General features: G+C 54.2%; 2 protein-coding genes across 5 annotated transcripts in view; one reads left to right on the top strand and one right to left on the bottom strand.

Moving 5' to 3' along the window:
* Positions 1-4408: 4408 nt before the first annotated feature.
* Positions 4409-6715, bottom strand: Hes2 (hes family bHLH transcription factor 2). The gene is made up of 4 exons (XM_031376996.1): positions 6505-6715; positions 6318-6413; positions 6003-6102; positions 4409-5918 (listed from the first exon to the last, which is right to left on the bottom strand). The coding sequence occupies exons 1-4, from the start codon at positions 6547-6549 to the stop codon at positions 5686-5688; spliced, it is 474 nt and encodes a 157-aa protein (XP_031232856.1). The 5' UTR covers positions 6550-6715; the 3' UTR covers positions 4409-5685.
* Positions 6716-12210: 5495 nt separating this feature from the next.
* Positions 12211-12892, top strand: part of Espn (espin) — a 33870-nt gene continuing 33188 nt past the window's right edge. For all 4 annotated transcript variants that reach the window (XM_031379615.1, XM_031379613.1, XM_031379614.1 and 1 more), the window contains exon 1: positions 12211-12693. In XM_031379615.1, the coding sequence (XP_031235475.1) occupies positions 12400-12693 (294 nt within the window). In that variant the 5' untranslated portion in view covers positions 12211-12399. The remainder of the gene's footprint in view (positions 12694-12892) is intronic.

Below are 12892 nucleotides of genomic sequence, written 5' to 3'. Positions count from 1 at the left end.
AAAAAAACCAAAAAAAACAAAAAACAAAAAACAAAAAAAAACCATCATGTGCATTCTCCATTGCCAGGGTCTCCCCGGTGCATAGTGAGGGCAGCAGCTTCCTGTCCTGTGGTGACAGTAACAGTGGGGAGAGCATCAGGTTTCATGAGCCAGTATTTTCCAGGTGATCAATGGGGGCTGCTACTTAATCATGCATGGATAAAATATTCATTCAAAATACAAGGAGTAGGGCTGGAGAGATGGCTCAGCAGTTAAGAGCGTACTTCCCAGCACCCATGTTGGGCAGCTCATACCACATCACCACCACTGGTCACTCCAGCATCCTCTGGGCTCCTAGGACTGCTGGCACATGACACACACACACACACACACACACACACACACACACACACATACACACACACACCTAATTTAACTAATGTAAAAACTACTTTAAGACCCCAAGATAGGTCTCTGGGCAAACCCTCTGCCCCAGAAGCGTCAGCACATACATGCTCCACTAGAAGTCCTCTTTCACCCTCCTCGCCCTAGCCAGAAAAAACGCCACATTCCTGCCGCCAGGTCGGGTGACCATCCCATAGGCCTCTGCTCCTTGCTGCCCCCCAGTGGACGATCTGTAACAAGCCGCCGCGGGTGTGGGGTGTGTCCCCAGCGCCTTTCTCAGGATCCTAAAACCATTATTCATGTTTTATTGGAGCTGCTTTAAGTACTCGAGGCTTTGCCCGGGCCTCTGAAAACCTCAAGTGAAACTCGTTACTCACTGGGGAGACTCAGGGGTGGCTGCCTTCTCCCAGATAGCGCATGTCCCGGCAGCTCTCAGAGAGTGCATACAGCCCAGAGAAGAACAGACATCCCAGCAGCCCACATAGGAATTAAGGCTTGAGGAAATAAGACCACAGGCCGTGTTAGCTGTTCTCTGGAACAATGCAGGCCACCTGACATGACATTGAAAAGTGAATATGTACAAGGTTAAAAATAATCGGAGTTACAGATGTTGTAAATATGTGCTGAGGTAAAGCTTGCAGAGCCTTGATGAGAACAAAGCCACCCTCGGCAGCCTGCCTGAGACTTTAACCCCAAGGCAGAAGTTATGAACAGAAACCGGTGCTCCTCCCTTTGACTTTCAGAGCATTGGACAGCCAGCCCTGCTGAATTGGGATGTCTCCAAGCATCTTGTGCTGGGAGACAGAAAACACTGAAGCCTGGTGCCAGACAGAGAATCCCACACAGATGTGACAACCTGACAGATCACCTTGTACTGTGATGGGACTCATACTTTGACCAGGACTGCCTAGCTAAGCACACCTCTTCCTTCTGCTTAAACCCTCCTCTCACAGTAAGGTCTGGAAGTCACCGGATCAAGTTGCTTCTCCTCCCAGTGTGGCCGCATTGAATAAATCTTTAGTTGGTCTTCACTATTTGCCACTTTTTTTTGGGGGGAGGGGGTTTCTCTGTGTAGCCTTGGCTGTCCTGGAACTCATTCTGTAGACCAGGCTGGACTTGAACTCAGAAATCTGCCTGCCTCTGCCTCCAAGTGCTGGGATTAAAGGCTTGCGCGACCACTGCCCGCAAACCTGGCTCTTAAGGATGCTTGGATACTGGCTCCAACCCCAGTGTCCTCGGCTGCAAGCCCATCGCCGTATCAGCTCTGCCATGGCCAGAGTCTGCTGCAGCTGCTCACATGTAAGACATTCCCTCAATACCCACCATCCCTCCGAAAGACCCCACCTCACAGAGAGGACTTGGGGGAATCTATAGGGACACAGCTTCTTTTCATTGCTTCCTGTGGCTTAGCTTCATTCTGCTCTGTCCCAAGCAACCAGTGAGATCCTGTTTGCTGAGGCATGGATTCGCAGGTGGCCAGAGCAATTTGAATACTGCACTTGCACTAGAGGCTGCGTTTACAACACATGGACAGCTCTTTACCCTCATGCTCTCGGAAGGCACGTACAGACTCTTCTCACCGCCTGGTGCCAGGGAGGCGAGTAGGGTCCTCCGCAAAGCCTGGGTCTCCTCAGAGGTGTACATCTCAGCGAAGCTGGGTTCCCAAGCCCCTCAGCACTGTGGCATCCCTGAGTCACAGTCATCTCTCCCACTGGAGCTATGCGAGACGTAGGGACCGCTTCTCCAGCTGGCATGATGTCCAGTCAGAGAGTTAGACTCAACATGCGGTCATCTCAGAACAGAAGCCCAAAGCTCTTGGTCAGTTATGGACTTGATTAAGGTCAGAAAATGTCTGCTTAGCAGGCCATGGTAACGGGTGCTTGTAATCCCAGCCAGATGGGCAGAGAGACAGGTGGACTCCTGGAAGCTTCTTAGTCTGACCTACTCGGAAACATTCCAATATTTCAAACAAAAAGTAGAGGCACCTGAGGAGTAACGCTCAGACTCCATATGCATGTGTGCTTGCCCACACACATACAGAGGCTCTCTGAAGCAGCTTCTCTTGAACCCTGACACAGCCAGGTCTCTGGGTCCATGGGACACTGACACAGCCAGGTCTCTGGGTCCATGGGACACTGACACAGCCAGGTCTCTCTTTGGGTCCATGGGACACTGACACAGCCAGGTCTCTCTCTGGGTCCATGGGACACTGGCACAGCCAGGTCTCTGGGTCCATGGGACACTGACACAGCCAGGTCTCTGGGTCCATGGGACACTGACACAGCCAGGTCTCTCTCTGGGTCCATGGGACACTGGCACAGCCAGGTCTCTGGGTCCATGGGACACTGACACAGCCAGGTCTCTCTCTGGGTCCATGGGACACTGACACAGCCAGGTCTCTGGGTCCATGGGACACTGGCACAGCCAGGTCTCTCTCTGGGTCCATGGAACACTGACACAGCCAGGTCTCTCTCTGGGTCCATGGGACACTGACACAGTCAGGTCTCTGGATCCATGGGACACTGACACAGCCAGGTCTCTGGGTCCATGGAACACTGGCACAGCCAGGTCTCTCTCTGGGTCCATGGGACACTGACACAGCCAGGTCTCTGGGTCCATGGAAGGAGCTGCCAGGAAGAAGCACTCAGAATCTTGTGAGAGAGGAGTCAGGCATCCCTGCTGCACCAGCCCAGCTGGGAGCATCAGCCTAGGCCTTCCCCGTCCTCCAGCACACTCCTCTAAGAAACTGACCACTTGCCTCAGGCTGAGAATTGCCCCCATCTGGACATGCCAGGGCCCAGGTTCTCCAGAGCACCTGGGCCTGTGAGTTAGCAGTTTACACACACACACACCACTCCACTCCACGGCTGCTTGCCTAGTCACGTAAGGCCAGGCTAATACACCTCACAGAACTAGAATGGAGATACAATCAGAAGCAGGAAGTGGAAGGAAAGGCTGAAAGGAGGTGGCCGGTCAGTCAGTTCCCATGGAGCCTAAACCTGTATGGAGGATAGGGTGTGGTGGCACACACCCAGATCTCAGTGAGTTACAGGCCGGGGCTATGAAGTGAAACCCTGTCTCAAAAATAAAATTCCAGTCTGATTCCCACAACTCGAAATCACCGAGATGCAGTTCCAGGGGATCTGAAGCCCTCTTCTGACTTTCCCAGACACAAGGCACCAAAGGAGGTTTGAGCAAAACACCCACACTGGAGAAATGAGGAATCAGACCAAAGTAAATTCAAGCTGCAGGTGGTGGTGCACGCCTTTAACCCCAGCACTCAGGAAGCAGAAGTGGGCAGATCATGCCACAAAATAAAAATGTACCAGTGTTGAGAGATTTTTTTTTTCCTTTGAGACAGGGTCTCACTCCACAGGGAAAGATGGCTGAAAACTCTTTGTGTAAACAAGTATAGAGATTTCTTATGTGTGGAGACAGGAAGATGTCCCTTTAGACCCAAGGAGAAGCCCAGAGCCTATTGGGTGAGTTTGGGCCAGGGCCAACGATTTCTCAGCCTCCTCTCGCTCCACTAAGAAAAGAAAATGGCCGGGTGGTGGTGGCCCACGCTTTTAATCCCGGCACTTGGGAAGCAGAGGTAGGCGGATTTCTGAGTTCCAGGACAGCCTGGGCTACACAAAGAAACCCTGTCTCAAAAAGCCAAAACAAAAAAACAAAAAAGAAAAAAAAAAACAAACAAGAAAACAGACTGTATTTGTGCCCTGGTTGGACAAATATGTGGGCGATCCTGGATAGTGGTTCTCAACCTGTGGGTTTCAACCCCTTTGGGGAAGTGAATGATCCTTTCACAGGGTCATCCAAGACCATCAGAAAACACAGATATTTACATTATTATTCATAACACAGCAAAATCGCAGTTATGAAGGAGCATCAGAAATAATTTTATGGCTGGGGGTCACCACAACATGAGGAAGTGTCTTAAAGAGTCGCTGCACTAGAAAGGTTGAGAACTTGCTGCTTTAGGAACTTGGAGTGGTGGTCTAAGCAAAAGCCAGGCTGTCCAGGGTTCGATACAGTGTGAGCCAGTCAGGTAGGCTCCTTTAATTCATCCTGTTCATTGCACAGCCACTGTGTATACAGTTCTGCTGATGTACACACAGGAGCACTATGAGCAGCCCAGCCTCCCAAGAGTTGACGGGGCCCAGCACAGCACTGCCGGGAGCCCCCTTCCCTTTTCCATGTTTACTGTCTTCCTTCTTAAGAATGCCTCCAATTTCCTCACCCTACTGCCTAAATCAGTGCCCAGACTCGTCATAGATGTGCATAGCCAAGCAGACAGTGACTGTCCCTGCCCCGGTCAATCTGTCTTCCTGGCTTTAGTGTCCTGGTCCCAGCACAGACTGAGGGCGAAGGAGCTTTGTGGCTTTGTGCAAATCCCCATGGACTTGTAGTTAACAAATCCTCCCATTTTGTGTGACACACCCACTCCTGAAGGCCCTTCCCCAAGTCTTGATGGGCTTGTAGGCTTCCATGTGGTAGAAACGAGCAAGTTGTTTGTGATAGCCCAGCCGCCTGGATTCAGGGAGTGGCTCACCAGAGAAAGCAGGCAAGGCTGTTGGTGGTCCTTCCTCGGCTTCTCCAGAGTTCCTGCATTCCAGGGCCTGTGCTCTGCTCCTCCAAAGCCACGGGGAAGCCTTCCTCTTGTCCCGCCCTCCCCTCACATCCCAAGACCACTGGACAGGCGGTGGGGAGAAATGACGCTTAGAGAATCAAACAGGAAAACCCACACCAGCTTCTGCAGATCAGTGAGAAGGGAGGCCTAGAAGCGGAGGAGTGGCTGTCCTCCTCCTGTCCCTTTGCCTTTGCTCTGCAGAGGAGCAAAGTCCCCAAGCCAAGGTTCTGTTCACAAGTGCAGCTGAGCTGGAAGCATATCCAGGCATGGCTGGAAACGCAGTGACCCATTCTAACAGGTGATGGGCACCAGGCCCAGGTGAGCTTCGAGACCAGACTTTGGTATGCTGCCCATACTAGGGCAGGTGTGTCCCTGCCCAGGCAGCTCTGGCTGGCCCAATGCCAGAGCCACTCCTTCCAGTCTGGGCCTCTTCCTCCTCACCCAGCACATATTTGCTCTTTCTCCTTCGTCCCATTCCCCCCTCTGGCTGAGCCCTTCCTTGAAGGTTTCATCACTCAGACAGGTCAGAGCATCCGATTCTTGTCAGGGCAGTTGGAGCTAGACTGTTCTCAAAGTGAGAAGATGCGGTCACCATCGAGAACTTCCTTGTTCAGCTGGCCCACCCAGGTTCCTGAGAGCGGGCAGCGGGATCCTGTGGAACATCCAGGAGCCTACCATGGCCTCCAAAGGCCGGGAGTGCCCGGATGAGGCACGGGAGGAAAGGGAGCTGGAGCTGGAGCTGGTGGAGGCGTCAGTGAGGGCGGGCCACCACTGACAGTCCTCTGTCGCAGGTGCTCTAGCAGGCGCGCGCTCACGGCCGGCTCCAGGACGTTGCAGGCGGGCAGCAAGCCGGCCAGGCGCGTCAGACAGGCTCGGTAACCCTCGAGGTAGCCATCCAAAGGCCCTGCGTACAGAGAGAGCAGCGTGAGGCTCAGGTCCTGAGAACCGTGCAAACTGCAAGCGACGAGCAGGAAGCATGATCACTCACCAGACGCTGTAGTGGAGTACAGGGACGCAGGCTGCTCCTGTAGGAAGCGCACGGTCATTTCCAGGATGTCCGCCTTCTCCAACTTCGAAGAGCGGGAAGTCTGCGCCAGGTCAGACAAGAGAGACACCCCAAAAAAAACCGGGCAGTTGAGCACCCAAATGCTCTCCAGTCGCGCGATGGTCTCTACCACTCCATCGCGCAGACCACACGCCGGTCTTTGGATCCCCACGGAGCCCCGGGACCACGCAGGCCTACTCGCCTCGCTGGGCGCCCCAAGACTCTCCACTCCAGTTTTCCAAGCTCCCAGACACTCACCTCCGCGCCCAGCATTGGCAATACGAGACCCCTCAGCTGGCTCAGGCTCTGGTTGATCCGCGCACGCCGGCGCTTCTCCAGCAGCTGCTTCAGGCTCTGCGGGAGGGCGGGAGGGCGCAGAGGCCACAATTAGGAGGATCCCCATCGCCCACCCCACCCGCTACGAGTTCCTATCTCCCGCTCCTACCTTGCGCAGCTCCGCCGCATCTCCTACTCTTCCGGGCAGTCTCATGCTCCGCTGGAAAACAAAGGGCTCACAGGGTCTTTCTCCTTCGTACCTCGGGTTGGAGGATGCTTGCCCCTGCTGCAAGCCAGAGCGAAAACTGAAGGCGATAACCAAGTTCAAAGCCTGGCCCAAGATCGCGCCAAAGAAGGGCGCGCACTCTCAGCTACTAGGCTTTCAGGGGGCTGCGTCCCTGCTCCGCTCCGCCCCGCCCCCATTGAGTCGAGCCAGCGCTCTCACTCCTCCCGCCTTTGTCCCTGCACAGGGTGGGGCTGGAGAGGACGAGTCGACGGTGTCCCCCAGGGCTGCCACTCTGGCTTTAGAGTCCCATCTGTGGTGGGGTCGCGCGATGTGCGAGCACTGACCCCCTGGACAGGAAGGGTGGGTGGTGCCAAGCCTCGCCTCCTCTCCAGCATCTTATGGCTTCATCCACGCCCACGGGTCTGCGAACTCCTCCCTAGGCCACCGAAAGGTCCCCAGGACCTCAGGGAGATACAACAGGGGTTAAAAGGAGAGATTTGTTCTACCAAGTGCTTTATGCTGGGCATGGAAATCAGTCTCTGCAAGATCCAATCTTTCTCCGACCTAGCGGCAGAACCAAGACTGGGGTCGCTGGACCCTGGCTCTAAGTGCGTCATAAAATCTAGAGCACCCCGTTGACTTAAACACCACCTGGCTCCCCGGCCTTAGGTTGTGAAAAGGAAGCCCGAACGCTCCCCAAGAAGAGGCAACCCAAGGTCCTCGGAGTTCATTTCATTTCAACGGTCTCTGGACTCCAGATTTCACCTGTGGGACAGACGAAGGTCACATGACAGGCGATTGGGGGCGGTTCTGGGTGTGTGTCCCGGCTGCTCCTCTCGGCCCCAGCGGGCCCAGACACGCCTCCACAACGCGTGGCCGTTGCTGCTGCAAACTGGCAGGCGTCCCCCGCCCATCTGCTGCGAGCGCCCCTCCCTGGGTCGGCTGGTAGGGCAACAGCTACTTCCTCCAGACCCTGTTATAATTTTGGGGCAGTCTTGGGCCCCGAAGGCTAGACCCGCTCAACCAGAGCCAGTAGGAGGTGCTCGTGAGGCGGAGCCAGAGTGGGCTCTGTCCAGGGTACTCGGAGGGTCCCTCCCTCCTGCCATCGAGCCCAAATCCCTGGAAGGACTCCCACAGTAGGCATTCGGAAACGGTGGAGCCAGTGCACCAAGAACGGGGCCCAGGGCAGCCTGGACAGGAGCGCCAGCCCTATTTCTATCTACGGCATACAAGAACCCACCGCCAGCCGGGCGGTGGCGGCGAACGCCTTCAATCTCAGCACTTGGAAGGCAGAGGCAGGCGGATTTCTGAGTTTGAGGCCAGCCTGGTCTACAGAGTGAGTTCCAGGACAGCCAGGGCTACACGGAGAAACCCTGTCTCGAAAAACAAAACAAAAAAAAACAAACAAACAACAACAAAAAACCCACAGCCAAGGAGTTACTTTGTGCAAACTCTGAACTCGCTGGTTTTTGCCTTCGCTTCCTCATTTCCACCAACCCAAGAGTCCTAACCATGAGGACTGGTCCCAGCAGGCCTTGGAGCTGCATGATTCCCTGGTTCTCTCCCACAGTCGGGTCTAGCATGCCTGTGGGCTAGCCTCTCAATATGTAGACCAGGTCAGTTTCGAATTCACAAAGATCAACCAGCCTCTGCCTCTCGAGTGCTGGGATTAAAGGCGTGTGCTACCATACTCAGTCATTAATTATCTTTTAAGAGCTCAAAAGGGAGTTTACAGGGCTCAGTGCTTAGAAGCAAGTATTGCTCTTGCAGAGGACCTGCGTTTCGGATTGCTCAGATTGCTCACAACTACGTTCTGGGGGCATCTGGCGCCCTCTTCTGGACTTCATACGCATGGCAGTCATATGCACAAATCCACACGAGGACAAATACACACAGTTGAAAATAAAAGTAAATCTTCATTTTAAAAAGGAACTGTGTAGCCGGGTAGTGGTGCCGCACGCCTTTAATCCCAGCATTCGAGAAGCAGGGGAAGGTGGATCTTTGAATTTGAGGCCAGCCTGATCTACATGGTGAGTACCAGGACAGCCAGGGCTACAGAGAGAAACCCTGTCTAGGGGTAGAGGGACTATGTGGGTCCCTCGCCAGCCAGCTCACTCAGACCAGTGTTTCCAAAGCCACCCTACACTGAGCAAAGACTGTTCCTAGCCCCTAGGGTGAGTGTAGAAACATCCCTTTCCAGGACTGCAGATGACTATTTGAAGACCCGAGGGCAGACAGCAAACTCCCTCTGCTATGGCAGTTACCTCAACTTTAAGTCTCTCTCCTCTATCCTGCCCACCCCACTGTAAAGGATTTTAAACTAGGTGATGCACCCCTCTCTTCAACCAAAGGATTCTGGAAGTTTGCTAGGAATCTGGAAGATGGAGTCCTTTAAAAGCAGGAGAACTTATACAGAGAAACCCTATCTTGAAAAACATAGGGCTGGTGAGATGGCTCAGCGGGTAAGAGCACTGACTGCTCTTCCGAAGGTCCTGAGTTCGGATCCCAGCAACCACATGGTGGCTCACAACCACCCGTAATGAGATCTGACACCCTTTTCTGGTGTGTCTGAAGACAGCTACAGTGTATTACATGGAGCAAATGGGGCTGGAGTGAGTGGGGCTGTCCTGAGTTCAATTCCCAGCAACCACATGATGGCTCACAGCCAACTGTACAGCTACAGTGTACTCATACACATAAAATAAAATAAATAAATCTTAACAACAACAACAAAAAAAGAAAAACATAGAACCTGGGTGAGGTAGTAGGGTGTTCAGAAAGCGGGCCTCAGGCTCTGGGGAATCTAGGATAACCTTCAGCACCTGTGGCACACTATACCCCGCTCCTTCCTGGGGTATTGAAGAAAGTACTAGTCCTCGGCCGGGGAGATGCCTGAGAATTGATTTTCACCCAGCTTGGACGTGAGGGCAGAGGGATAAGAGAGGCCCTTTGAGGAGAGGAGGCCACTCTTGGAGATGGGAAGCCAGAGGGGAGGTGTGGGGGATAAAAACCACCCTAGATGTGTGGGAGGAAGCACCCTGGGTGTCATGTTTGTCCCTTCTCATCTGTGTCACCTAGGGCTTAGAAGAAAAAGACCATGTGGGGGCTGGAGAGATGGCTCAGCGGAGCACTGAGTGCTCTTCCAGAGGTCCTGAGTTCAATTCCCAGCAACCACATGGTGGCTCACAACCATCTGTAATGGGATCCGATGCCCTCTTGTGTCTGAAGCCATCGCAGTACACTCATAAAAATTAAATAAATAAATAAATAAGACCATGAAATGGCTCAGCAGAGAAGGGCACCTCCCCTCCCACTAACCTGATGACCCGAGTTCAATCACCAGGATACACCTGGTGGAAGGAGAGAACCAACTCCTACAAGCTGTCATCTACAAACATTGTGACCAACACACACACACACACACACACACACACAAATACAAACAAAGCAAACCCCGCAGGCCTCTGTTTCCACAGCTAGAAGATGAGAGTTGAACCCCTCTTAGGGTGGCTCTTGCCTATAATGCTAGCATCACAAAGAAGGAGTGAGATTCAGGAGTTCAAGGCCAGCCTCAGATACTAGCAAGTTCAAGGCCAGCCACTGGAAAACAAAACTAAAGTAAACTAAAAAAGAAACAAAAACCTCATGTATAGATTTGACTATTTGAATGAAGAACCTGGCACCCACCGTGCTTGGGTAGTGGTAAGACTTCTGTACTGTGTCTATGATGACAGGCCCCTTTAGGCCTGCTGGGGAGAACTCGGTGGAGTAGAAGAGCCGGACGGGGCGGACAGACAGGCACAACTGAAAGAGCCTGGCTCCCAGTCTGAATATTAGCTGTGTCCTCGAGGAATCTGAGAAGTCGGTCAGCCAGGATGTGTAGTAACACCTGTCTCGTGTCGTTGTCACTGGCTGAGTTGGTACTGGCTCAGAGGCATGGACAGGAGCCATGCGTTTAAAAAACCAACAACAACACGTGAGGTGTCCAGGGTCAGGTGGAAGAATTTCAAGACTTCTGCCACGAAGGTAGCTACAAGGGAGTAAGAAGATCCAGCATCTTGGTTTGGATCCCTGACACTTGCTGGCCTTTCGGGGCACCTGCCTGTTAGGGTATGCTAAAGTACTTAGTTCAGAAAGTACCAAGCGGCAGCGAAGCTACGGAACGGTGAGGAATCTGGAAACCTCTGGAAAGAAACTACGGGTCCCAGTAACCGCAGGTCCTATAGAGGAATGAGGCCTTTTGAGCTAGGCGGAAGTGGTTGGAAACTCAACCGAGCCTGCAGCGAACAGCGGCGAAGTTTGAGCTCCCGGAGCGCTCAGGCAGCCACCGTGCAGGGCGCCACCATGTGGCGAAGATGGGAATGGTATCGGAGTCGGCCCGGAGACCCACTCTAGGATTCTTCGTTCTGCACACTTTTCCAGCACCGCCCTGGCTGGTAGGAGCTAGGCAGTGATTGAAACAACGCCCCGGGGAGTGGAGCTGGGTTCTGACTGACCTCCGCTGTGCGTGGGAGAAGAAGGGGAAGAGCGCAAACCGTTTCAAGATTGCCCGATATGCTTGCTGCGCTCCCACAGCTCGTACAACCCCTCCTTTCCGGGAGCCTCTGCCTCCTCCAGCTCCCATGACCCGTTTCCAGCTACGCCCCTTAAGGTAGATTGACACGAGCGCTAACCGGCCTGGACCCTCCAGCACTTCCCAGGGTCCTTGCTCACAATGACGACGCCCTTTCTTTGGACGAAGGCACTGGAGCATCTCTCCAATAGCCTCCAGCCCTAACATCCTTGATTTCTGGACTCTTAGTTTGGCAGGCCCAGGCCTTCAAGCCCATGGTCCACTCTCCCAACCCCTATCCCCCACCCCCCACCCCCACCCCCCACCAGCCTGGATAATCAAAGTCTTCCGCGCCCTGGTTCAAACAGTTCTAAGTCCTAACTTCCTTTTACTTAAGAAAGAAATAGATCATATGAGTTTTGAGGGGTCCCAAGTAAATAAATACAACTCCTTCTGGTCGTTGTATTTATTTACTTGGGACCAGGTGCTATAGCGTGCAGGGAGCTCGGTCTCTCCTTCCATCATGCGGGTCCCTGGGATCGAACTTAAGCTGTCAGACTTGGCAGCAAGCACCTTTACCCAGTCATTTTGCTGCCTCCTTCCTTTCTTTCTCTTTCTGCCTTCTCCCGTGTCCCCTGTCTACTCTCGAGGGACCTTGCAGTACTGAGCATGGGGGCGGTTGACATTCTGTACTTGGTGGGACTTTTTAAACTTCTGGGTGGTGGCGTCTAGTCCCCTAGCCTTGAACGTCCCTTCTTACCAACCACCAAGCACCAGGCACCTTGATGCCTATGACAAAACATTTTCTATCTCCCATTTGCCAGGTTCTAGTGACATTTGTCGCTCCTTAAAATTGTGTCCCCAGCACCTGAAACAACGCATAGTGGCCACTGGGCAGCTGAACGAGCGGGTCTGTGTCTGGAGGGTACTAGAATCCTATTCAGTTTTTGTGCGCAGCAAATTAGAAAAATGCACATCAACCCTTGTCGCCCGCCGCGGATGATAGAGGAGGGCTCAGGGCAGGGGAGGCGGGGCAGAGAGGAGGCGTGGCGGGGGCGGGACCCAGGCTTAAGTGGGCACTCTCGGGGTCCCCGCCCCAGAGCGCTGCCGAGCTGGAGTTGAGTCCCCGGGATCGCAGAGTCGGAGCCGGCTGGCAGCCGCTGTGCCTCCCGGGTCTGCACTCCTCCAACGGCTGCACCGCGGGACTGCTCCTGGAGCCTGGGACCACCTGCATGACGCCCCGGGGAACCCACTGAGCGCCGGATCGCGGCGCCGAGGGCGACACTATGGCCCTGGAGCAGGCGCTGCAGGCGGCACGGCGGGGCGACCTGGACGTACTGAGGTCCCTGCACGCCGCCGGCCTACTGGGGCCTTCTCTGCGCGACCCGCTAGATGCCCTGCCGGTGCACCATGCGGCCCGCTCAGGCAAGCTGCACTGTCTGCGCTACTTGGTGGAGGAGGTTGCCCTCCCGGCCGTGTCCCGCACGCGCAACGGCGCCACACCAGCCCACGACGCCGCCGCCACGGGCTACCTCTCTTGCCTGCAGTGGCTGCTCACACATGGTGGCTGCAGGGTGCAGGTGAGTCCACTCTTAAGAGACGGTTTGGGCCCAAAGAGGACTCCAGCCCTTCTGTGACTCAAAGATGGGTGAAATAGACGTGGTCGTGGCTAGGCTGAGCCCTGCGCTCTTCTCTTTCCAAAAGGCTTTAGATAAGGTGGGCCCCTGAGATTGAGGACTCGGGTAGATTCCTGGCTGCTTGATATTAGGAGAACCCGGG

The sequence above is a fragment of the Mastomys coucha genome, unplaced genomic scaffold, assembly GCF_008632895.1.
Source record: "Mastomys coucha isolate ucsf_1 unplaced genomic scaffold, UCSF_Mcou_1 pScaffold18, whole genome shotgun sequence".
Taxonomy (NCBI): domain Eukaryota; kingdom Metazoa; phylum Chordata; class Mammalia; order Rodentia; family Muridae; genus Mastomys; species Mastomys coucha.
Note: the sequence above shows the minus strand (reverse complement) of the source record. Positions and strands in the feature narration are given on the sequence as shown.

Excerpts from the sequence above, each read along its gene's own strand:
- Hes2 (XM_031376996.1), bottom strand. The coding sequence starts at position 6,549 with ATGAGACTGCCCGGAAGAGTAGGAGATGCGGCGGAGCTGCGCAAG. Across the intron at positions 6,414-6,504 it reads ATGCGGCGGAGCTGCGCAAG|AGCCTGAAGCAGCTGCTGGA; the intron begins GTAGGAGCGGGA and ends GCCCTCCCGCAG. Across the intron at positions 6,103-6,317 it reads TGCCAATGCTGGGCGCGGAG|ACTTCCCGCTCTTCGAAGTT; the intron begins GTGAGTGTCTGG and ends GACCTGGCGCAG.